Genomic DNA, 25057 nt, shown 5'->3' on the forward strand with positions numbered 1-25057 from the left:
TATATTCTAACCCTTGATTCCCTTACTGATTAAATATCTGTCTATCTCAGCTTTGAACATGTTTAATGACTCAGCCTCTACAGCCCTCTGCGGTAAAGAATTCCACAGATTCACTCCCCTCTGAGAGAAAAAATTCCTCCTCACCTGTTTTAAATGGGTGACCCGTTCCTCTGGTCCCAGACTCTCCCACAAGGGGAAGCAACCTCTCAGCATCTACCCTGACAAGCTTCCTGAGAATCCGATATGTTTCAATAAGGTCGCCATCCAACCACCTTTTCCTTATGAAAAGTCACATTCCTCTGAATATTGAATTTCCAGCTTTGATATCTTTGTAACCTCATGTCTGGAATAGCTTTAAGATCATACCCATTAACCTCATTTTGTGCCATTAATTCATTTATTTTGTGCCTAATACGACGTGTATTTAAGATCTATTAATTTTGACCGTTTACCTTTTTTTCCCTCCTTTAATCCCATTATGACTTTAATCAGGCAATTGAGCTGGGCCTGTTAGAATGTGAACTCCCTGATTAAGGGCCAAATTGATGGGCCAATCAGGGAGCCTCTTACTTTGTACTTAACCAGGCGTGTCAGTTCCTCTGGGACTCCGAGTGTAGACTGCTAACTGAGAGCACTCGGTATGCTGCTGTCAGACTTGTAAATAAAGAGATTTTCGTGAAGGAACTTCTGCCTCCGAGGACTTATTACAGATCCTATTTGCTGCTTTTTTCAAGTTGTACACTCTGTCCCTTCCTGTCACACTCTGGGTATCATTACCTAAATCGCTGTATTGCAATGAAGCCATATCCTTTTACTTGTAAGCCTACATATCGTTAGAATGTAACCAATTGGATCTGTTGTAGTGACAAATGGTCACATGCTGTAAGGGTCAGCTGACTCAGCAAACTATATAACCAATGACAAAATGGTGTGGTGGTCAGCTGACCAGCTGACTCAGTATAAATAAGAAGCTGCTGGGGTTTGTGGCAGCTTGGAATGGCCCAGGGTGAGGCCATAAGTGCTGGAGTAATGATGATTCTTCATTAAACCTTTTTCTTTGATTTATAAGTTGGAGTAAGTTTTGTTTCATTTCATTGCCTACAACTGAAGAGTTCCTTCTGCTGGATCAACGCACATCTCCTCTCCAGAATCATATCACCTCTATTTAGTTTAAAACCCCACATTACTTTGTCAGTGTCTTCCTCCCCAACATCTAGGACAAGGGCAGCAGATACCTGGGAACACCACAACCGCGAGGTCCCCTCCAAGTCACTCACCATCCTGACTTGGAAAGATATCGCCGTTCCTTCACAGTCGCTGGGTCAAAAGTCCTGGAACTCCCTCCCTAACAGCACGGTGGGTGTACCTACACCACATGGACTGCAGCGGGTTCAAGAAGGCAGCTCACCACCACCTTCTCAAAGGGCAACTAGGGCTGGACAGCAACACCCACAGTGAAAAAGTTGGAGTTTGAAAAATAATTTTTGACAGATAGCTCAACAAGGTGGGCATCAGGCATTTAGAGACGCAAAGATTGATTAGAGACAGTCAGCATCACTTTGTGAGTGGAAAACCATGTCTCACAAATTTGATTGAGTTTTTTGAAGGAGTAACCAAGAAGGTAGATGAGGGCAGTGCAGTTGATGTTGTCTACATGAACTTTAGCAAGGCCTTTGACAAGGTACCACATGGTAGGTTGTTGCATAAGGTTAAATCTCACGGGATCCAGGGTGAGGTACCGAAATGGATACAAAATTGGCTTCTTGACAGAAGCCAGAGGGTGGTTGTAGAGAGTTGTTTTTCAAACTGGAGGCCTGTGACCAGTGGTGTGCCTCAGGGATCAGTGCTGGGCCCACTGTTATTTGTCATTTATATTAATGATTTGGATGAGAATATAGGGGGCATGGTTAGAAAGTTTGCAGATGACACCAAGATTGGTGGCATAGTGGACAGTGAAGAAAGTTATCTCCAATTGCAATAGAATCTTGATCAATTGGGCCAATGGGCTGACGAATGGCAGATGGAGTTTAGAAACATAGAAAAACTACAGCACAAAACAGCCCCTTCGGCCCCACAAGTTGTGCCGAACACATCCCTACCTTCCAGGCCTACCTATAACCCTCCATCCTATTGGGTCCCATGTACTCATCCAGGAGTCTCTTAAAAGACCCTATTGAGTTTGCCTCCACCACCACTGACGGCAGCCGATTCCACTCGCCCACCACCCTCTGTGTGAAAAATTTCCCCCGAACATTTCCCCTGTATCCACCCCCCAGCACCTTAAACCTGTGTCCTCTCGTAGCAGCCATTTGCACCCTGGGAAAAAGCCTCTGAGAGTCCACCCGATCTATGCCTCTCAACATCTTATATACCTCTATTAGGTCTCCTCTCATCCTACGTCTCTCCAAGGAGAAAAGACCGAGCTCCCTCAGCCTATCCTCATAAGGCATGCCACTCAATCCAGGCAACATCCTTGTAAATCTCCTCTGCACCCTTTCAATCTTTTCCACATCCTTCCTGTAATGAGGTGACCAGAACTGAGCACAGTACTCCACGTGGGGTCTGACGAGGGTCTTATATAGCTGCATCATTATCCCCGGACTCCTATACTCAATCCCTCGATGATTTAGACAAATGCGAGGTGATGCATTTTGGTCGATCGAACCAGGGCAGGACTTACTCAGTTAATGGTAGGGCGTTGGAGAGAGTTACAGAACAAAGAGATCTAGGAGTACATGTTCATAGCTCCTTGAAAGTGGAGTCACAGGTGGACAGAGTGGTGAAGAAGGCATTCGGCATGCTTGGTTTCATCGGTCAGAACATTGAATACAAGAGTTGGAATGTCTTGTTGAAGTTAGGTTGAAGACATTGGTAAGGCCACACTTGGAATACTGTGTACAGTTCTGGTCACCCTATCATAGAAAGGATATTATTAAACTAGAAAGAGTGCAGAAAAGATTTACTGGGATGCTACCGGGACTTGATGGTTTGAATTATAAGGAGAGACTGGATAGACTAGGACTTGTTTCTCTGGAGCGTAGGAGGCTGAGGGGTGATCTTATAGAGGTCTATAAAATAATGAGGGGCATAGATCAGCTAGATAGTCAATATCTTTTCCCAAAGGTAGGGGAGTTGAAAACTAGAGGGCATAGGTTTAAGGTGAGAGGGGAGAGATTCAGAAGTGTCCAGAGGGGCAATTTTTTCACACAGAGGGTGGTGAGTGTCTGGAACAAGCTGTCAGAGGTAGTAGTAAAGGCGGGTACAATTTTGTCTTTCAAAAAGCATTTAGACAGTTACATGGGTAAGATGGGTATACAGGGATATGGGCCAAATGCGGGCAAGTGGGATTATCTTAGGGATTTTAAAAAAAAGGGCAGCATGGACAAGTTGGGCCGAAGGGCCTGTTTCCATGCTGTAAACCTCTGTGACTCTATCACAGGTGATCAGATCTATTCAATAGCAAGTCAATGGATTAACTCTGCCCCTCGTCCATCTCTCCCTCTGCAGAGTCCTGATTCCGATAATAGTCGCATCTCCCACCACAGCCTCAGCGGAGTTGGGCCAACCTAACACAATCTTAGAAATATAGAAACATGGAAAATAGGAGGAGTAGCCACTTGGCCCTTTTATCCTCTCTGCCATTCAGTATGATCATGGCTGATTCTCTATCTCAACAACATTCTCACCTTCTCTCCGTACCCCTTTACACCTTTAGACTCTGTGGGCGCAATCTTCGGGTCCTGTCCAATCCAAGGCTGGAAATTCCCATCCGGGATCCGTGAGATTGTCCGTCCCGCCTGCAACAATTCCTACGATGAGCAGGACTGGAAAATTTACCCGTAGAAATCTATTTCCTTCTGAAATATATTCAGTGACTTAGCTTCCACAGCTTTCTGTGGGAGAGAATTCCACAGGTTCACCAGCCTCTGAGTGAAGACATTTCTCCATCTGCCATTCCTCCATCTAAATAACCTGGCCCACATTCTGAGACTGTGACCCTTTGCTCGAGACCCCTCCTGCCAGAGGAAACAACATCCTTGTATCTAGTCTGTCTGGCCCTGTCAGAATTTTATATGTTTTAATGAGATCCCCTCTTATTCTTCTAAATTTCAATGAATACAGGCCCAGTCAACTCAATCTCTCCTTGTATGACAATTCTGCCATCCCAGGAATCAGTCTGTTGACTCTTGGCTGCACTCCCTCTGTGGCAAGTATGTCCTTTCGCAGATAGACTGCATGCAATATTTCAGATGTGTTCTCACCAAAGGATGGAGCCTGAAACCCTGTTCTCTCTGTTAGTTTATGCTGGGAAACTCATTGAGAGGAGGTGATGGCCTAGTTGTATTACCAGCAGATGGTGGAATTTGAATTCAATAAAAAATATCTGGAATTAAGAATCTACTGATGACCATGAAACCATTGTCGATTGTTGGAAAAACCCATCTGGTTCACTAATGTCCTTCAGGGAAGGAAATCTGCCGTCCTTACCTGATTTGTTCTACATGTGACTCCAGAGCCACAGCAACATGGTTGACTCTCAACTGCTGTTGGGCAACAGGGGATGGGCAATAAATACTGGCCAGCCAGCAACGGCCGTGTCCCATTAATGAATTTTTTTTTAATTCAGCCGATTGGGGAAAGAGAAGGGAAAGAAGCCAGCACTGAGTGAGTTAAGCATCAGCCCAGTTATTAGAACATAATGAAGATACTAACCAGAACATAAAGACTGCCACGAGACCAAAGGTCACCATTAGCTGTGCCATCAAGATGGCATAAACCTGGTGGGAGTACAAGAGTTCACAAAGATTAGTCTGGGTTCATGACACCATTAAGTAAAACATTACCTTTCAACTTCAGCAGAGACAAGGATGCACTGCTGAGAGGCAGACCGATGGTCAGTGAGGAGAGGAGTGTTGGTGAGGGAGGAAATGGGGAAGAAAGGCACCACACTGAACAAGTGAGAAAGAGTGGGCAGTGGCCAGTGCCAGGGTGGGTATGCCAAGGATCGGGGTTGAGGCCAATAGTCAAGATGGGGTCATAAAGGGGTAATGGCTGGGGTTTGGGCTGGGGGGGACGGAGGGGGGGAGAGGGCAAGGTTCAAGGGTGGAGATGCACGGACTGGGGTGGGGGGGTAAGGACACAGGTGGAGGGGGATGGGTGTGTGATAAGCAGCATCACTTTTTCTGACCTTCGGTTGCACAGATTTGAATGGGACACAAATGTACCTTCTGGATAAACATGTGCCGTATCTTCTGGTTGTTCCAGGAATCCGTGGCAAATGCATCAATGCTCCCAGTGCTGCTGGGATTAGCATTGGGGCTGTATATGGAAGGTCCATACCCACTGCTGAACCCAGTACCTACATAGCAAAGCAAAAGGCAAACACTAAAACCTAATTAGATTCTAACCTGTAACTCACTCCTTTGTATTCAATCATTCACAATCTCATTACAAGTACAGTGCAGGTTAGATACACATAAAGCTCTCTTAGTACAGTATAGAACTGGGGTACTGTACTGGTGGGGACAGGTCTGTCGCTGTATAACACTGGGGTACAGTACTGGTGGGGACGGGTCTGTCACTGTGTAACACTGGGGTACAGTACTGGTGGGGATGGGTCTGTCACTGTATAACACAGCGGTACAGTACTGGTGGGGACAGGTCTGTTGCTGTATAACACTGGGGTACAGTACTGGTGGGGACAGGTCTGTTGCTGTATAACACTGGGGTACAGTACTGGTGGGGACAGGTCTGTTGCTGTATAACACTGGGGTACAGTACTGGTGGGGACAGGTCTGTTGCTGTATAACACTGGGGTACAGTATTGATGGAGACAGGGTCTGTCGCTGTATAACACTGGGGTACAGTACTGGTGGGGACGGGTCTGTTGCTGTATAACACTGGGGTACAGTACTGGTAGGGACGGGTCTGTCACTGTATAACACTGGGGTACAGTACTGGTGGGGACAGGTCTGTTGCTGTATAACACTGGGGTACAGTACTGGTGGGGACGGGTCTGTTGCTGTATAACACTGGGGTACAGTACTGGTAGGGACGGGTCTGTCACTGTATAACACTGGGGTACAGTACTGGTGGGGACAGGTCTGTTGCTGTATAACACTGGGGTACAGTATTGATGGAGACAGGGTCTGTCGCTGTATAACACTGGGGTACAGTACTGGTGGGGACGGGTCTGTCACTGTATAACACTGGGGAACAGTACTGGTGGGGACGGGTCTGTCACTGTATAACACTGGGGTACAGTACTGGTGGGGACAGGTCTGTTGCTGTATAACACTGGGGTACAGTACTGGTGGGGACAGGTCTGTTGCTGTATAACACTGGGGTACAGTACTGGTGGGGACAGGTCTGTTGCTGTATAACACTGGGGTACAGTACTGGTGGGGACAGGTCTGTTGCTGTATAACACTGGGGTACAGTATTGATGGAGACAGGGTCTGTCGCTGTATAACACTGGGGTATAGTACTGGTGGGGACAGGTCTGTTGCTGTATAACACTGGGGTACAGTACTGGTGGGGACGGGTCTGTTGCTGTATAACACTGGGGTACAGTACTGGTAGGGACGGGTCTGTCACTGTATAACACTGGGGTACAGTACTGGTGGGGACAGGTCTGTTGCTGTATAACACTGGGGTACAGTATTGATGGAGACAGGGTCTGTCGCTGTATAACACTGGGGTACAGTACTGGTGGGGACGGGTCTGTCACTGTGTAACACTGGGGTACAGTACTGGTGGGGATGGGTCTGTCACTGTATAACACAGCGGTACAGTACTGGTGGGGACAGGTCTGTTGCTGTATAACACTGGGGTACAGTACTGGTGGGGACAGGTCTGTTGCTGTATAACACTGTGGTACAGTACTGGTGGGGACAGGTCTGTTGCTGTATAACACTGGGGTACAGTATTGATGGAGACAGGGTCTGTCGCTGTATAACACTGGGGTACAGTACTGGTGGGGACGGGTCTGTTGCTGTATAACACTGGGGTACAGTACTGGTGGGGACGGGTCTGTCACTGTATAACACTGGGGTACAATACTGGTGGGGACGGGTCTGTCACTGTATAACACTGGGGTACAGTACTGATAGGGACGGGTCTGTCACTGTGTAACAGTGGGGTACAGTACTGGTGGGGACGGGTCTGTCACTGTATAACACTGGGGTACAGTACTGGTAGGGACGGGTCTGTCACTGTATAACACTGGGGTACAGTACTGGTGGGGACGGGTCTGTCACTGTATAACACTGGGGTACAATACTGGTGGGGACGGGTCTGTCACTGTGTAACACTGGGGTACAATACTGGTGGGGACGGGTCTGTCACTGTATAACACTGGGGTACAATACTGGTGGGGACGGGTCTGTCACTGTATAACACTGGGGTACAGTACTGGTAGGGACGGGTCTGTCACTGTGTAACAGTGGGGTACAGTACTGGTGGGGACGGGTCTGTCACTGTATAACACTGGGGTACAGTACTGGTAGGGACGGGTCTGTCACTGTATAACACTGGGGTACAGTACTGGTGGGGACGGGTCTGTCACTGTATAACACTGGGGTACAATACTGGTGGGGACGGGTCTGTCACTGTGTAACACTGGGGTACAATACTGATGGGGATGGGTCTGTCACTGTGTAACACTGGGGTACAGTACTGGTGGGGACGGGTCTGTCACTGTATAACACTGGGGTACAGTACTGGTAGGGACGGGTCTGTCACTGTGTAACAGTGGGGTACAGTACTGGTGGGGACGGGTCTGTCACTGTATAACACTGGGGTACAGTACTGGTAGGGACGGGTCTGTCACTGTATATCACTGGGGTACAGTACTGGTGGGGACGGGTCTGTCATTGTATAACACTGGGGTACAATACTGGTGGGGACGGGTCTGTCACTGTGTAACACTGGGGTACAATACTGGTGGGGACGGGTCTGTCACTGTGTAACACTGGGGTACAGTACTGGTGGGGACAGGTCTGTCACTGTATGGTGGTGGATGTTGGTTCAATTGTTAGGTTTAAGTCTGAGAGAGGGGTATGATATAGGCCTAGGGCAGGTACATGGAGTTGGCCACGGATCAGCCATGATCTTACTGAATGGCAGAGTGTGGCTGATTGGTCTTCTCCTGTTCCTATCCTATGATATCTGCTCAGGGCTCGAGAGGAGCTTTGTCAGATGAGGAGGTTCCAGCTGTCATGGCCCACGTTGACACCAATGACATAAACAGGACGAGGGAAATGGTTCTGTTGAGGGAGAATGAACATCTGGAGGCTAAATTGAAAAATTTCAAAGGTTATATTCTCTGGATTCTTACCTGAACCATGAGTAAATTGGTGTAAGGTAGATAATTTTAGACAGTTAAATGTTTGGCTCAAAGATGGTGTGACCAAAATGGCTACTGATTCCTGGGGTACTATGTCGGGAAAGTGGGAGCTATGCTGCTGGGATGATCTTCAGTTGAACCATTCTGGGATGAGTGTTCTGGCAAGTCATATACCTCGCATGATAGACAGGACTTTAAACTAAATTAGTGGTGAGGGAGAGAAGGAATTGTGCGAGAGGCGATATGGTAAATGTGACGATACTGTACTTTAAAAAATGTATTTATGTCTCTTGTGCAGGATTTGTTTTAGCAGTCAGTTCTATTATTGCAGCCACTTTGTCTGTACCTGGCAGCCCATGTTACTGCAGCAACATAATTGATCTTAATTGCTAGAATGTTTGTTTTAATCAGGGTTAATTCAGGGTTGTTATTTTATTGGAGTTTTTCAGAGTGGTGCTTGTAGAATCATAGAATCCCTACAGTACAGTGCAGAAGGAGGCCATCCGGCCGAGTCTGCACCGGCCACAATCCCACCCAGGCCCTATCCCCATAACTCCATGTATTTACCCTGCTAATGCCCTGACGCTAGGGGGCAATTTAGCATGGCCAATCCACCTAACCTGCACATCTTTGGGCTGTGGGAGGAAACCGGAGCACCTGAGGAAACCCACACAGACATGGAGAGAACGTGCAAACTCCACACAATCACCCGAGGCCGGAATTCAACCTGGCTCCCTGGCGCTGTGATGCAGCAGTGCTAACCACTAAACCACCGTGTCACTTGATTAGGTTGATTGACATGTAAGGTCATGTGACTGGGCAGGGCTGGGCTCACAGAGAGATACCCAGCTGAGTTGTTATATGGGAACTCTCGAGAGAAGAAATAACTCTCTGTCTGTCTCTTTCTCTCTCTGGAGATTAGAGACTGGGATCTGCCAGAAAATAGGAGTTCTGCGCTTGAAGATAGGTCTTTCTCTGGAAACTGCTGGATGGGAGTCAGGTGTCTTTCTGTATCTGTCCAAAGGGATTAAAAGGCTGGAAATCTGGCATCCATGTGAGTTATGACGAAAGATGTATGTATTCGGGGATATTACTTAAATTGGAAACATAGCGATAGCTAGCTACTAAGAATTATACCTTGTCATGTTTAAGTATTTTAATTGGTAAAAGTTATGCTAATTCTCTGTTATATTCTGTGTTGTTAAAGATAGTTTTGATAAAAGCTTCCTAGTGGATCAATAGAATCACACCTGGAGTGAAACACCTTATGCTTACACCAATACCAGGCTAATTTCATAATATACCGTGGAGATTCTGATCTAGTCCCTAACCTAAATCAAAGAGAAACAACAAGTTAATAAAGTAATGATTTGGATAACTATAACCAGAGTGGGACAGAGAATAGTAACTTACCAGTGCACCAGCAGATAAGGCCAGAGATTGCAAAAATAATAAAAAGACAAGAGTTAAATGCTCTGTGTCTGAATGCAGACAGCATTCGTAACAAAATGGATGAATGTATGGAATTCACTACTACAGAATGAAGCCAAAAAGTTGTATGATTTCAAGGAGAAATTAGGTATAGCTCTTGGGGCTAAAGGGGGAATCAGGCTATTGAATTCGATGATCAGCCATGACCAAAATGAATGGTGGAGCAGGTTCGAAGGGCTGAATGGCCTCCTCCTGCTTCTATTTTCAATGTTTCTGTGATACAATCATCAGTCAATTCAGATTCAATTAAGGCCGGAATTTTACCGGCACGCCCGCCCTGATTCCGGGGCGGGTGAGGCTCGGAGAACGGCATTCTCTGTTGCCCACGGATGGAATCGTACGAACCTTGGGTGGACGTGCTGGTAAAATTCCACCCATGTCTCCCATAGTAATATTCACACTACGGAGTAAAAACGTTGGTACTTCTGGAGATGATTCTGACAAATCATTGAGGTGACAATTGGTCAGCAGTGAGTGGCACAGGTTCGATTCCCGGCTTGGGTGACTGTCTGTGTGGAGTTTGAGCATTCTCCCCGTGTCTGCGTGGGTTTCCTCCGGGTGCTCCAGTTTCCTCCCACAGTCCAAAGATGTGTGGGTTAGATTGATTGGCCATGCTAAATTGCCCCTTAGTGTCCCAAGATATGTAGGTTCGGGGGATTAACTGGGTAAATACGTGGGGTTACTGGAATTGGGTCTGTGTAAGATGCTCTTTTGGAAAGTTGGTGCAGACTCAATGGGCCGAATGGCCTGCTTCTGCATTGTAGGAATTTTATGATTCCATGCGGTTTGCACACACAGATTTACTGGGAGGCGATGGCCTAGTGGTATTATCGCTAGACTAAAAATATCTGGAATTAAGACTCTAATGACCATGAATTTATGGTTGATTGTCGGAAAAACCCATCTGGTTCACTAATGTCCTTTAGTGAAGGAAATCTGTCCTTACCTGGTCTGGCCTACATGTGACTCCAGAACCACAGCAAAGTGGTTGACTCTCAACTGCCCTCTGAAATGGCCCAGCAAGCCACTCAGTTGTATCAATTGCTACAAAGTATCAATAAAGAAATGAAATTGAACCTGTTGATCCTGCAAAGTCCTCCTTACTAACATCTGAGGGCTCGTGCCAAAATTGGTAGAGCTGTCTCACAGACAAGTCAAGCAACAGCCTTTTTTTGATTCATTCGTGGGACATGGGCGTCGCTGGCTGGCCAGGATTTATTGCCCATCCCTAGTTGCCCTTGAGAAGGTGGCGGTGAGCTGCCTTTTTGAATCGCTGCAGTCCAATGCCGTCAGGGAGGGAATTTCAGGATCTTGACCCAGTGATTGTGAAGGAACGGTGATATATTTCCGAGTCAGGGTGGGTGAGTGGCTTGGAGGGGAACTTGCAGGTGGTGATGATCCCATGTATCTACTGCCCTTGTCCTTCTAGATGGAAGTGGTCATGAGTTTGGAAGGTGCTGTCTAATGATCTTTGGTGAATTACTGCAGTGTATCTTGTAGATAGTACACACTGCCACTACTGAGTGTCGGTGATGGAGGGATTGAATGTTTGTAGATGTGATGCCAATCAAGGGGCTGCTTTGTACTGGATGGTGTCAAGCTTCTTGAGTGTTGTTGGAGCTGCACCCATCCAGGCAAGCGGAGACATAGTCATTCTCATGGAATCATACCTGACAGATAATGTTCCAGACACCACCATCACCATTCCTGGATGGTGATAGTGAGTGTCCTGCCAGTGGGACAGGACATAGCGTCCTAAAGTCATAGAAGTTTATAGCATGGAAACAGTGATAAGGAGAGGCTGAATAGACTGGGACTTTTTTCTCTGGAGCGTAGGAGGCTGAGGGGTGATCTTATAGAGGTCTATAAAATAATGAGGGGCAGAGATCAGCTAGATAGTCAATATCTTTTCCCAAAGGCAGGGGAGTTTAAAACTAGAGGACATAGGTTTAAGGTGAGAGGGGAGAGATACAAAAGTGTCCAGAGGGGCAATTTTTCACACAGAGGGTAGTCAGTGTCTGGAACAAGCTGCCAGAGGTAGTAGTAGAGGCGGGTACAATTTTGTCTTTTAAAAAGCATTTAGACAGTTACATGGGCAAGATGGGTATAGAGGGATATGGGCCAAATGCGAGCAATTGGGACCAGCTTAGGGGTAAAAACTGGGCCGAAGGCATGTAAACCTCCATGACTCTATGTCCTGTCCCACCGGCAGGACAGCTTCAGCAGAGGTGGCGGGCGGCACAGTTTTATACAGTTGGGAGGAAGTTGCCCTGGGAGTCCTTAACATCGACTCCAGACCCCTTGAAGTCTCATGGCTTCAGGTTAAACATGGGGAAGGAAACCTCTTACTGGTTACTTTGTACCGTCCTCCTTCGGCTGATGAATCCCTAATGACATTGTGGGTCAACCCACAGCACATGGACTGTAGCGATTCAAGAAGGCAGCTCACCACCACCTTCTAAAAGGCAACTAGGGATGGGCAATAAATGCTGGCCAGCCAACGACGCCCATGTCCCACGAATGAATAAAAAAAATTTACTGAAGGAGCTCTTGCCTGTAGAGTACAAACTGAAACTTACAACAGCAGCCTATGCAACACCCTAATGACATCACCATCAAATCTTAATGCATCATGCAACCCTTTAAATATATAACAGTAATTGTACTCTTTGAAAAATCTAACATGGAGGAACAGAGTCACAGGGCCGCTAATTTGTTTTGGCAACAGGAAAAAAATCTATTTAACCTGGGAAATTGATTCTAATAAAATATTCCTTTACTTCTCCTTTAGCTTAACAATTACAAAGCAGTTTTAAGATTAACACGGATGATGAAGACAATTTGAAGCCACAATGGTCTCATTAAAATACAAAGTTAGGCTGACACAGTGGCACAGTGGTTAGCACTGCTGACTTGCAGCACCAGGGACCTGGGTTCGATTCTCAGCTTGGGTCGCTGTCTGTGTGGAGTCTGCACGTTCTCCCCATGTCTGCGTGGGTTTCCTCCAGGTGCTCCGGTTTCCTCTCTCAGTCTGGAAGACGTGCTGGTTAGGGTGCATTGGCCACGCTAAATTCTCCCTCAGTGTACCCGAACAGGCGTCGGAGTGTGGCGACTAAGGGATTTTCACAGTAACTTCATTGCAGTGGTAATGTAAGCCTACTTGTGACTAACAAATAAACTTTAACTTGAGTGTTTCTGGATTTGCCTTAGGAAACCCCCCAGATGACTGTCCTCCCAAAACACTCTTCAAAATCTTTTCTCATAGCTATACATTCACTTAACCATCCACATTCCAGAATCAAGTTCTCATCTTCCAAATGACCTATTTGACCAGAGCTTCTGCTCCACTTTTAGTAATAAGTCAGTGCCAGGATTTTGAATTCACCCTTTCAGGTTTCCACTATTACACCAATTCTGTTATCCAATCAATACTTTGAAAATTATTTGTAGATAATAGTAAGATTTTTCAAACCTAAGAATTACTTTTGGAAACTTTTTCTTGAATCCTGATCAATTGATGTCTTCTCTGCTTTGTCTGGTGTCCCTGAACAGAATCCTGCTCTATTTCCCAGTTTCTTCTCTGTTCCCTTTAACTCCAGACCTTCCTGGAAACTCTTCTTCATTTCCCTAGCTTCTTAGACTATAAGACATAGGAGCAGAATTAGGCCACTCGGCCCATCGAGTCTACTCCGCCATTCAATCATGGCTGATATTTTTCTCATCCCCGTTCTCCTGCCTTTTCCCCATAACCCCTGATCCCCTTATTAATCAAGAACCTATCTATCTCGGTCTTAAAGACACTCAATGACCTGGCCTCCACAGCGTTCTGCGGCAAAGAGTTCCACAGATTCACCACTCTCTGGCTGAAGAAATTCCTCCTCATCTCTGTTTTAAAGGATCGTCCCTTTAGTCTGAGGTTGTGCCCTCTGATCTAGTTTTTCCTACTAGTGGAAACATCCTCTCCACGTCCACTCTATCCAGGCCTCGCAATGTCCTGTAAGTTTCAATAAGATCCCCTTCTTAACTAGTTTCTCTTTCGAACTTAGGCACTGGCTGTCTGAACCTTTATACCATTGTAGGGTTTTTCTTCCAGCACAGCTAAAAGAGCTGGTTCCTCATTAGCTTCCCCTGGCAGAGCTTAGGGAGAGTTGTTCACTGCTTCATGGCTTGTCTCTAACTACTTGCTTTTTTCTAAAACTAAAGAACAAAGAAAGCTTCTGCTCCCCTTACAGAGCCCTTCGAGTTGCTAAGCAACTATCTATCTTTCTTCACGCCGTAGCTTTCTAACCACATTAGATTCTCAGCTGGAACTGACACTAACCCCCACACAAACAAACACTCTTATTCAGCATGAAATCTAATTACAACTCCCTTTCAGGCAGAGAGACATTACAGTAAATCTAGAACTCCCCCCCAAAAAAACTGTTGAGGCTGGGATTGAACTGAAAATTTCAAAACTGAGAGAGACATTTGTTGGGTTAGATCAAGACTCAAGGGACTGAAGGGTCTGCTCTTATATTCCTTAGTATAGAATAGATTTTGCAAATCATAGACTGAAATGCCGATACTTACTGGGGTTGGGCTGGACAAAGGCCCAGTTGGGATGTACGGGCAGAGTTGGAGGCGGAGGCATAGGCTGCTGGCCTGGATAAAGCTGCTGGCCTGGATAAGGCTGCTGGCCTGGATAAGGTTGCTGGCCTGGATAAGGTTGCTGGCCTGGATAAGGTTGCTGGCCTGGATAAGGTTGTTGGATAGGATAAGAATGCTGCGTTGGATAAGGCTGCTGTCTGGTGTAAGACTGTTGGCTCGAGAATAGCTGGTCCTTGCTCGCCATCACCTCAGCGTAGCTTGGTGGTGCTGCAGGAATTGCCATGATACAGCCGCAGTTCTCTGTTAAACAGGATCTGGGATAGGATGCTAGGAGAGAAGAGAACACAGTTAGCAGCTTACATAGGTACACTTGCTCAAATCTTCAAGGAACGGAGAAGAATGTGTTTCTAGAGACCTTGGTGCTTTTTATTCATTCGTGGGACATGGGTGCCTCTGGCTGGCCAGCATTTATTACTGCCCATCCCTAGTGGCCCTTGAGAAAGTGGTGATGAGCTGCCGGTGATGGAGGGAATGGATATTTGTGGATGTGGTGCCAATCAAGCGGGGCTGCTTTGTCCTGGATGGTGTCGAGCTTCTTGAGTGTTGTTGGAGCTGCACCCATCCAGGCAAGTGGAGAGTGTTCCATCACACTCCTGACTTGTGCCTTTTAGATGGTGGGTAGGCTTTGGGGAGTCAGGAGGTGAGTTATTCGCCGCAGTATTCCCAGCCTCTGACCTGCTCTTGTAGCCACTGTGTTTATGTGGTGAGTCTAGTAGAGGTTCTGGTCAATGGTAACCCCAAGGATGTTGACAGTGGGGGAATTCAGTGATGGTAACACCATTGAATGTCAAGGGTAGTTACAGTGTCTCTTTATTGGTGATGGTCATTGCCTGGCATTTTTGTGGCACGAATGTTACTTGCCACTTGTCAGCCCAAGCCTGGATATTGTTGAGATCTTGATGCATTTGAACATGGACTGTTTCAGTATCTGAGTCGTCGCGAGCAGTGCTGAACATTGCACAATCGGCAAACATCCCCACTTTTGACTTATGATGGAGGGAGGGTCATTGATGAAGCAGGTGAAGATTGTTGGGCCTAGGACACTACCCTGAGGGACTTCTGCAGAAATGTCCTCGAGCGGTTATGACTGACCCTCCCCAATCACAACCATTTTCCTATGTACCAGGTATGACTCCAACCAGTGGAGGGTTTGCCACCGATACCCATTGATTCCAGTTTTCTTCCACCTTTACAAACTGTTATCTTCTGTGTGGAGTTGTGAGACATGGGCAATGAATATTTTGCATCTATTTTCACTAAAGAGAGGAACAAAACAGATACTGTAGTGAAGTGGAAATGTGAAATATTGGATGAAATAAACAGTGAAGGTAAATGTTTAGCTTCTTTGCAAGTGGATAAACCCCCAGGCTCAGATGAAATGTATTCCAGGCAGCTAAGTGAAGTAAGGGAAGAAATAGCAGAGGCTCTGACCATCATTTTCCAACCCTCTCTAACTATAAGCTTGGTGATAAATGACTGGAGGACAGCTAACATTGTGCTGTTATTTGAAAAGGAAAGGATGGACCAAGTAATTAAAGGTCAGTCAACTTAACCTCAGTGGTGAGAAAATTACTGGAAAATATTCCAAGACAGAGTATAAATTATCATTTAGAGATGCACGGATTGATCAAGGGCAGTCAGTATGAAATTGTTAAGGGAAGGTCGTGAATGACTAATTTGATTGAAATGTTTGAGGAAATAATGAGGGTTGATCAGGGTAACATGTTTGGCGTAGTCTACATGAATTTTAACAAGACTGTTGATAAGATCACACATGGTATCTGTAAATTAAAATCTCATGGATCTAAGGAACAGTGGCACATTAGATCCAAAAGTGGTTCAGTGACAGGTAGAATGAATAAAGTATTGCATTTATGAAGTGTTTTCATGACCAATGGCTGTCTCAAAGATTTTTGAGCTATTAAGTACTTTTAAATTGTAGTCATGGTAACACATTGCAGCTGATTTTGTGCAATGTAATGTAAACCTGATCCTCCGGTTTGAACTGCCTCTCTTTGGGATGGTAATCACGTCTATCGTTTTGCTTCTCTTGTCTCTTGCTCACTTTCGCTCTGAGATCTCTGGATGAAGCAGATCCAGATGGGACTTCAGCCTTCTACCCAACAATAATTCTGCTGGAGAGGCCAGTTGTGGATTGTGGAGTGATATACTGGAATGAAAATCTGGAGAGCTTTGTACTCACAGTATCAGCTGCCATTCTCTTCAACCCCTCCTTCAGAGTTTGAACAGCTCACTCCACCAAACCAGTCGAAGCCGGATGAAACGGCGCAGTATGTTCACGGCGTATAACATCCTTCTGCATGAACTCTTGAAAAAAAACTCACTTAGTGCTGTTATCTGAGACAAGCAAATCTGATAGACCATGAGTTGCAAAAATTGTGACGTAGCTTCTCAGTTGTCACAGGAGCTAAGCTGTCGCAGTAGCTGGAATATCATTCATGATGTGTGTTTTCAAACATTTCAAATGTGGATCTACGACAACTAAAGACATGTGGTTCATGAAAGGACCCACAAAGTCCACATGCAGTCAGGACCATGGTCAATCAGACCATTCCTAAGGATAAAGTGATGCTGGTGGCATGATCTTCTGGTTTATCTGACAAGCGGAACAGGATTTCACCGCGTTCTCCAAGTCCAGACCCACATTAGGCCACTATACTTAGGACCTGGCTAGATTTTTCATTCTAGATCCATGACTTGTGAATGACCAGGGGGTCATTCTTGACCCTCACTGAATGCATCCATCCTTCACACTTAACTCATCCCTACACTTCACATGAAGTTTCAACATATCTTCTATGGTATTTGGCCATCCTTGCCTCAGGAATTTAACTTATGGCAGAATAGGTTTCTGTCCATCCACTGCTTAATCTGCACTTGGATTGGGGGAGAGCGGATTTTAGTAAAATAAGACATGATCTGGCCAAGATAGATTGGGAATGGCTATTAATGGGAAAATCTACAGAAGAGTGGGGGGCATTCAATGTGCCAGTTTCCCCAGTAAGAAAATAGTCTCAGGAGGACACAATACCTTGGATGGCAAATCCGGTAAAGGGAGACAACTCAACATGTCCATATTTGCATTGTCTTTCCCTGCTCTGTACACGATATTGTGCTGATAAGCTGACAATGTAAGTGCCCAGTCCTGCATATTAGTAGGATGGTGAAAAAGGCATATGGGACACTTGCCTTTATCAATAGAGACAAAAGCAGGGAAGTCATGATGGATTTGTATAGAACTTTGGTGAGGCCACAGCTGGAGCACTGTGTGCAGTTCTGGTTGCTACATTATAGGAAGGATGTGATTGCACTGGAGGGGGTGCAGAGGAGATTCACCAGGATGCTGCCTGGGATGGAGCATTTAAGTTATGAGGAGAGGTTGGATAGGCTTGGGTTGTTTTTGTTGGAGCAGGGAAGACTGAGGGGCCGACCTGATCGAGGTGTACAAGATTATGAGGGATATGGACAGAGTGGATAAGGAGCAGCTGTTCCCCTTAGTTGAAGAGTCAGTCACGAGGGGACATAGGTTCAAGGTGAGGGGCAGGAGGTTTAGGGGGGATGTGAGGGTGGTGATGATCTGGAATGTGCTGGCAGGGAGGCTGGTAGAGACGGGATGCCTCACATATTTTAACAAGTACCTGGATCAACATTTGGCACATCAGAACATTCAGGGCTATGGGCCAAGTGCTGGAAGATGGGATTAGGTGGGAGATCAGATGTTTCTAATGTGTCGGTGCAGACTCGATGGGCTGAAGGGCCTCGTCTGTGCTGTTTGATTCTATGATTATCACTGCAAAAACGATAGCTAGACCTTCTTTGTGAATATTCCTTTGCAGCGTCCTAGATGCAAAACCAATGGGTTTTTCAGACCCGTCCTCCATTAGATGAGAAAATACTGCCCCCATACTGTAGGGCAAGGTATTGCGAGGATAAGTTTCCTGTCTTGATCAAAATGCACTAACAGATGAGCTGACTGCAGCAGCATCTTAGAAAGCTTCTGCGCAGACTCCCACTTCCATTTGGTTTCTTTGAGCAGAAATAAATTCAGTGGAGCTAACACTCTTGACAGGTCTGATTAGGTGCATTGACCCGAACAGGTGCTGGAGTGTGGCGATTAGGGGAATTTCACAGTAACTTCATTGCAGTGTTAATGTAAGCCTTACTTGTGACTAATAACTAGAAACTTCCCATAATAGTTCACCAAGCACAAAAATGACCTGAGCTCTGACACATTCCTGAGCACCAGCCTTTCCTTAATCACTCCAACTTTCCCGTCCACAGGAGATAAGCCTTGTGCAGTGACTCTATAGCCTCGATATGCCACACACAGTGTGCCTGGAAAATGCACTTTGTCCTTTTCAGACGCAGTCCCGCCTCTGAAAACCTTTTTCAAACTCGATCCAGATTGCTGAGGTGCTGCTCCTCAGTTTCCCCTGCCATTAAGATGTCATCCAAGTTGATTGCAACCCGAGGAATGTCTTGAAACAGGTTGTCCGTCATCCTTTGAAAGGTCGCCGGACTGGAGGACACACCAAAAAAAAAAATTGTACTTCAACAACCCTTCATGCATATTGATGGTCACATACTGCTTTGAATCTTCCTCGAGCAGGAGTTGTTGATGGGCCTGGCTCATGCCCAGTTTTGAAAACATCTTGCCTCCCACAAGAGTTGAAAACATCGGTTTGTTAGGAGCTGCAGCTGGATGCACCTCCTGCACGTGTCGTTAAGCATCTAACTTGGAAACCTGGTTCATGATGTGCTTGTAGTCGCCACTTATAGGCACCGTACCATTATTTTTAAGGACAGGACCAATTGGAGTTGCCCAATGAGAAAACTGATTGCCATACTTTGCAGCCATTCCAACTCCTCCTCCACTTTCTTTCTCATGGCATAGGTCGAGGAGTAGCCGAACGATCTACGTACGAACTTTACAATGGCACCACGCAATGTACCCAGTTCACCCTTGAACGCGTCTGGCTACTTCTGGACAACATCCTTGGCCACATGCTTGGTCTTACCCCAGTTCAATGGAACGTCCTTCCTCAGAAAAGGAAACCAAAACTGCACACAATATTCCAGGTGTGGCCTCACCAAGGCCCTGTATGATTGCAGCAAAATATCCCTGCTCCTGTACTCGAATCCCCTTGCTATGAAGGCCAACATACCACTTGCCTTTTTCACTGTTGCTGCAGCTGCATACTTACCTTCAGTGACTGATGTATGAGGACACCCAGGTCTTGTTGCACATGCCTCTCTCTCTCAATTTATAGCCATTCAGATAATAATCTGCCTTCCAGTTTTTGCTACCAAAGTGGATAATCTCACATTTATCCACATTATACTGGATCTGCCATGCATTCACCCACTCACTCAGCCTGTCCAAATCACACTGAAGCATCTCTGCATCCGCCTCACAGCTCACCCCCAATCAGCTTTGTGTCATCTGCAAATCTGGAGATATTACATTTAGTTCCCTCATCTAAATCATTAATATATATTGTGAATAGCTGGGCTTCCAGCACCGATCCCTGAGGTACCCCACTAGCATGGTGGCACAGTAGCCAGCACTGCTGCCTCACAGCTCCAGGGACCTGGGCTCAATCCCAGCCTTGGTGACTGTCTGTATGGAGTTTGCACATTCTCCCTGTGTCTGTGTGGGTTTCCTCTGGGTGCTCCGGTTTCCTCCCACAGTCCAAAGATGTGAAAATTAGGTGGATTGGCCGTGCTAAATTGACCCTCAGTGTCCAAAGATGTGTAGGTTACATGGGATTAGCTGTGGTAAATGTGTGGGGTTACAGGGATAGGGCGGGGAAGAGGGCCTGGTTAAATTACTCTGTCAGAGTCAGTGCAGACTTGATGGGCCAAATGGCCTCTTCTGCACCAAAGGGATTCTATGATTTTTATGAGTCACTGACTGCCATTTGGGAAAAGACTCTTTGTTTCCTATCGGTCAACCAGTTTTCTATCCATCCCAATACACTACCCCCAATCCCATGCACTTTAATTCTACACACTAATCTCTTATGTGGCATCTTGTTCACAAGTTTCAATGAGATCACCTCTCTATCTTTGGAACTCTAGAGAATACAGGCCCAGTTTCCACAATCTCTCTTCATAAGACAAGCCCTCCATCCCAGTGATTAATCTGGTGAACCTCCCTCTTGTGGTAAGTACAGACGCCTGGGAAGGTTTCTTTTTTTTAAAAAGTTACTTACCTTAGAGGATCGACCTCATTGTTCCATTGGAGCAAAGCAGAGAGGGAGCGATTGGTGTCAGGAGTGCTGAGGGTAAGATAGATTGATTTTTTTAAACTTTCTTTTTAGTGGAGTCTTTTGTTTTTCAAGAGACTGCACAGGCGCCTGACGTCAGCCAGGAGCGCGCGGAAGGTTTAAAAAGCAGGCCGCTCTATCCAGCGGGCAGCGGAGTGAGCGGGTGGCGGAGTGAGAGGGAGCAGAGTGGGACGGCTTTGGCTCAAACAGGCTTTGGCGTGAACAGGCAGAGACGAGGGTAGGTTCCGGCAAGTTTAGTTTTTCTGTTTCTTCAGAGTAGAAAGAATGCCAGGCAGGATGTTGGAATGCTTCTCTTGCAGGATGTGGGAAGTCAGGGACAACGACACCTGCAGGAGGTGCATCCAGCTGCAGCTCCTAACAAACCGCGTTAGGGAACTGGAGCAGGAGCTGGATGACCTCCAGATCATTCGGGAGAATGAGGAGTTTATAGATAGTAGCTTCAGAGAGGCAGTTACGCCAAAGGCACAGAGCACAGGTAACTGGGTTACCGTCAAGCAAGGGAAAGGGATACTGTTGTGGGGGATGCCTTACCTGGAGCAAGCTGCGGCAGCCGGATCTCTGGCACTGAGTCTGGTTCTGCAGCGCAGAAGGGAGGGTGGAAGAAGAGGAGAGCGGTAGTGATAGGGGACTCGATAGTCAGAGGTACAGACAGGAGGTTCTGTGGTCGTGACAGAGACTCCCGGATGGTTTGTTGCCTCCCGGGTGCCAGGGTCAGGGCTGTCTCTGACCGCGTGCACAGCATTCTGAAGTGGGAGGGTGATCAGCCAAATGTCATGGTACACATCGGTACCAATGACGTAGGAAGGAAGAGTGAGGAGGTCCTGAGGAGTGAGTATAGAGAGCTTGGTAGGAAGTTAAAAAGCAGGACCCCGAGGGTAGTAATCTCAGGATTGCTACCTGTGTCACGTGCCAGTGAGGGTAAGAGTAGGATGCTCGGGCGGATGAACATGTGGCTGAGGAACTGGTGTAGGGGGCAGGGTTTCAGATTTCTAGATCATTGGGACCTCTTCTGGGGCAGGTGGGATCTGTACAAGAGAGACGGGTTACACCTGAACTACAAGGGGACCAATATACTTGCAGGGAGGTTTGCTAGTGTTATTGGGGAGGGTTTAAACTAGATTTGCAGGGGGATGGGAACCAGAGTGCCAGAGCAGATAGTGGAGCGGGGGTGAAAATAAATGATGTTAATAGTTCATGCAAAATCACAAATAGAAGGGCTGTGTGTGGTGGTAATAATCTTCTGAGGTGTGTCTATTTCAATGCCAGGAGTATTGTGGGGAAGGCAGACGAGCTGAGGGCGTGGATTGACACATGGAATTATGACATTATAGCCATTAGTGAAACTTGGCTACAGGAGGGGCAGGACTGGCAGCTCAATGTTCCAGGGTTCCGATGTTTCAGACATGATAGAGGCAGAGGGATGAAGGGTGGGGGGGTGGCATTGCTCGTCAGGGAAAATGTTACAGCAGTGCTCAGGCAGGACAGATCAGAGGGCTTGTCTACCGAGGCCATATGGGTGGAGCTGAGAAACAGGACAGGTATGACCACATTAATGGGGGTATATTATGGACCACCCAATAGTCAGCGAGAATTGGAGGAGCAAATCTGCAGAGAGATAGCAGACAACTGCAGGAAACATAAAGTTGTGATAGTAGGGGATTTTAATTTTCCACATATAGATTGGGACTCCCATACTGTTAAAGGTCTAGACGGGTTAGAGTTTGTAAATCAATATATAGAGGTGCCAACTAGACAGGATGCAATATTAGATCTCCTATTAGGAAACGAGTTAGGACAAGTGACGGAAGTGTGTGTAGGGGAACACTTTGGTTCCAGTGATCAAAATGCCATTAGTTTCAACTTGATCATGGATAAAGATAGATCTGGTCCTCGGGTTGAGGTTCTAAACTGGAAAAAGGCCAAATTTGAAGAAATGAGAAAGGATCTAAAAAGCGTGGATTGGGACAGGCTGTTCTCTGGTAAGGATGTGATTGGTAAGTGGGAGGCCTTCAAAGGAGAAATTTTGAGAGTGCAGAGTTTGTATGTTCCTGTCAGGATTAAAGGCAAAGTGAATAAGAAAAAGGAACCTTGGTTCTCGAGGGATATTGGAACTCTGATAAAGAAGAAGAGAGAGATGTATGACATGTATAGGCAACAGGGAGCAAATAAGATGCTTGAGGAGTATAAAAAGTGCAAGAAACTACTTAAGAAAGAAATCAGGAGGGCTAAAAGGAGACATGAGGTTGCTTTGGCAGACAAGGTGAAAGATAATCCTAAGAGCTTCTACAGGTATATTAAGAGCAAAAGGATAGTAAGGGATAAAATTGGTCCTCTTGAAGATCAGAGTGGTCGGCTATGTATGGAACCAAAAGAAATGGGGGAGATATTAAACGGGTTTTTTGCATCCGTATTTACTAAGGAAACTGGTCCGGAGTCTATGGAAATAAGGCAAACAAGCAGGGAGGTCATGGAACCTTTACAGATTAAAGGGGAGGAGGTGCTTGCTGTCTTGAGGCAAATCAGAGTAGATAAATCCCCAGGACCGGACAGGGTATTCCCTCGGACCTTGAAGGAGACTAGTGTTGAAATTGTAGGGGCCCTGGCAGATATATTTAAAATGTCGGTATGCATGGGTGAGGTGCCGGATGATTGGAGGATAGCTCATGTTGTTCCGTTGTTTAAAAAAGGCTCAACAAGTAATGCGGGAAATTATAGGCTGGTAAGTTTGACGTCCGTAATAGGTAAATTATTGGAAGGAGTACTAAGAGATAGGATCTACAAATATTTGGATAGACAGGGACTTATTAGGGAGCGTCAACATGGCTTTGTGCGTGGTAGGTCATGTTTAACCAATCTATTAGAGTTTTTCGAGGAGGTTACCAGGAAAGTGGATGAAGGGAAGGCAGTGGATGTTGTCTACATGGATTTCAGTAAGGCCTTTGACAAGGTCCTGCATGGGAGGTTAGTTAGGAAGGTTCAGTCGCCAGGTATACATGGAGAGGTAGTAAATTGGATTAGACATTGGCTCAATGGAAGAAGCCAGAGAGTGGTAGTGGAGGATTGATTGTCTGAGTGGAGGCCTGTGACTAGTGGTGTGCCACAGGGATCAGTGCTGGGTCCATTGTTGTTTGTCATCTATATCAATGATCTGGATGATAATGTGGTAAATTGGATCAGCAAATTTGCTGATGATACAAAGATTGGAGGTGTAGTGGACAGTGAGGAAGGTTTTCAAAGCTTGCAGAGGGATTTGGACCAGCTAGAAAAATGGCAGATGGAGTTTAACGAAGACAAGTGTGAGGTATTGCACTTTGGAAGGACAAACCAAGGTAGAACATACAAGGTAAATGGTAGGACACTGAAGAGTGCAGTAGAACAGAGGGATCTGGGAATACAGATACATAATTCCCTAAAAGTGGCGTCACATGTCGATAGGGTCGTAAAGAGTGCTTTTGGTACATTGGCCTTTATAAATAAAAGTATTGAGTATAAGAGTTGGAATGTTATGGTGAGGTTGTATAAGACATTGGTGAGGCCGAATTTAGAATATTGTGTGCAGTTTTGGTCACCTAATTACAGGAAGGATATTAATAAGGTTGAAAGAGTGCAGAGAAGGTTTACAAGGATGTTGCCGGGACTTGAGAAACTGAGTTACAGAGAAAGGTTGAATAGGTTAAGACTTTATTCCCTGGAGCGTAGAAGAATGAGGGGAGATTTGATAGAGGTGTATAAAATTATGATGGGTATAGATAGAGTGAATGCAAGCAGGCTTTTTCCACTGAGGCTAGGGGAGAAAAAAACTAGAGGACATGGGTTAAGGGTGAAGGGGGAAAAGTTTAAAGGGAATCAGTCTCGATCCCCTCATTTAAAGTTTAAAGGGAATATTAGAGGGGGCTTCTTCACACAGAGAGTGGTGGGAGTGTGGAATGAGCTGCCGGATAAAGTGGTGAATGCGGGCTCACTTTTAACATTTAAGAAAAACTTGGACAGGTACATGGATGAGAGGGGTGTGGAGGGATATGGTCCAGGTGCAAGTCAGTGGAACTAGGCAGAAAAATGGTTCGGCACAGCCAAGAAGGGCCAAAAGGCCTGTTTCTGTGCTGTAATGTTCTATGGTTCTATGGTTCTATCCTTTCTTAGGTAAGGGGACCAGAACTATACACCATACTCCAGGTGTGTGACCACCAAGGCTCTACGCAAATGCAGCAAAACATCTTCATTCAAATCCCCGGCGATGAAGGGTAAACCATTTTCCTTT

General features: G+C 46.1%; 1 protein-coding gene across 10 annotated transcripts in view; it reads right to left on the reverse strand.

Moving 5' to 3' along the window:
• Positions 1 to 25057, reverse strand: part of faim2a (Fas apoptotic inhibitory molecule 2a) — a 48776-nt gene that overhangs the window by 21293 nt on the left and 2426 nt on the right. For 7 of the 10 annotated variants that reach the window (XM_078215570.1, XM_078215571.1, XM_078215572.1 and 4 more), the window contains 3 exons: positions 14411 to 14755; positions 5226 to 5359; positions 4714 to 4778 (listed from right to left, as the gene is read on the reverse strand). In XM_078215570.1, the coding sequence (XP_078071696.1) occupies positions 4714 to 4778; positions 5226 to 5359; positions 14411 to 14711 (500 nt within the window). In that variant the 5' untranslated portion in view covers positions 14712 to 14755. Of the gene's footprint in view, positions 1 to 4713; positions 4779 to 5225; positions 5360 to 14410; positions 14756 to 16691; positions 16750 to 20724; positions 20805 to 21330; positions 21435 to 25057 lie in introns of those variants that run through there. The other 3 variants (XM_078215577.1, XM_078215575.1, XM_078215576.1) reach the window with 3 other exon arrangements.

Source organism: Mustelus asterias, chromosome 7 (genome assembly GCF_964213995.1).
Source record: "Mustelus asterias chromosome 7, sMusAst1.hap1.1, whole genome shotgun sequence".
NCBI classification, from domain to species: domain Eukaryota; kingdom Metazoa; phylum Chordata; class Chondrichthyes; order Carcharhiniformes; family Triakidae; genus Mustelus; species Mustelus asterias.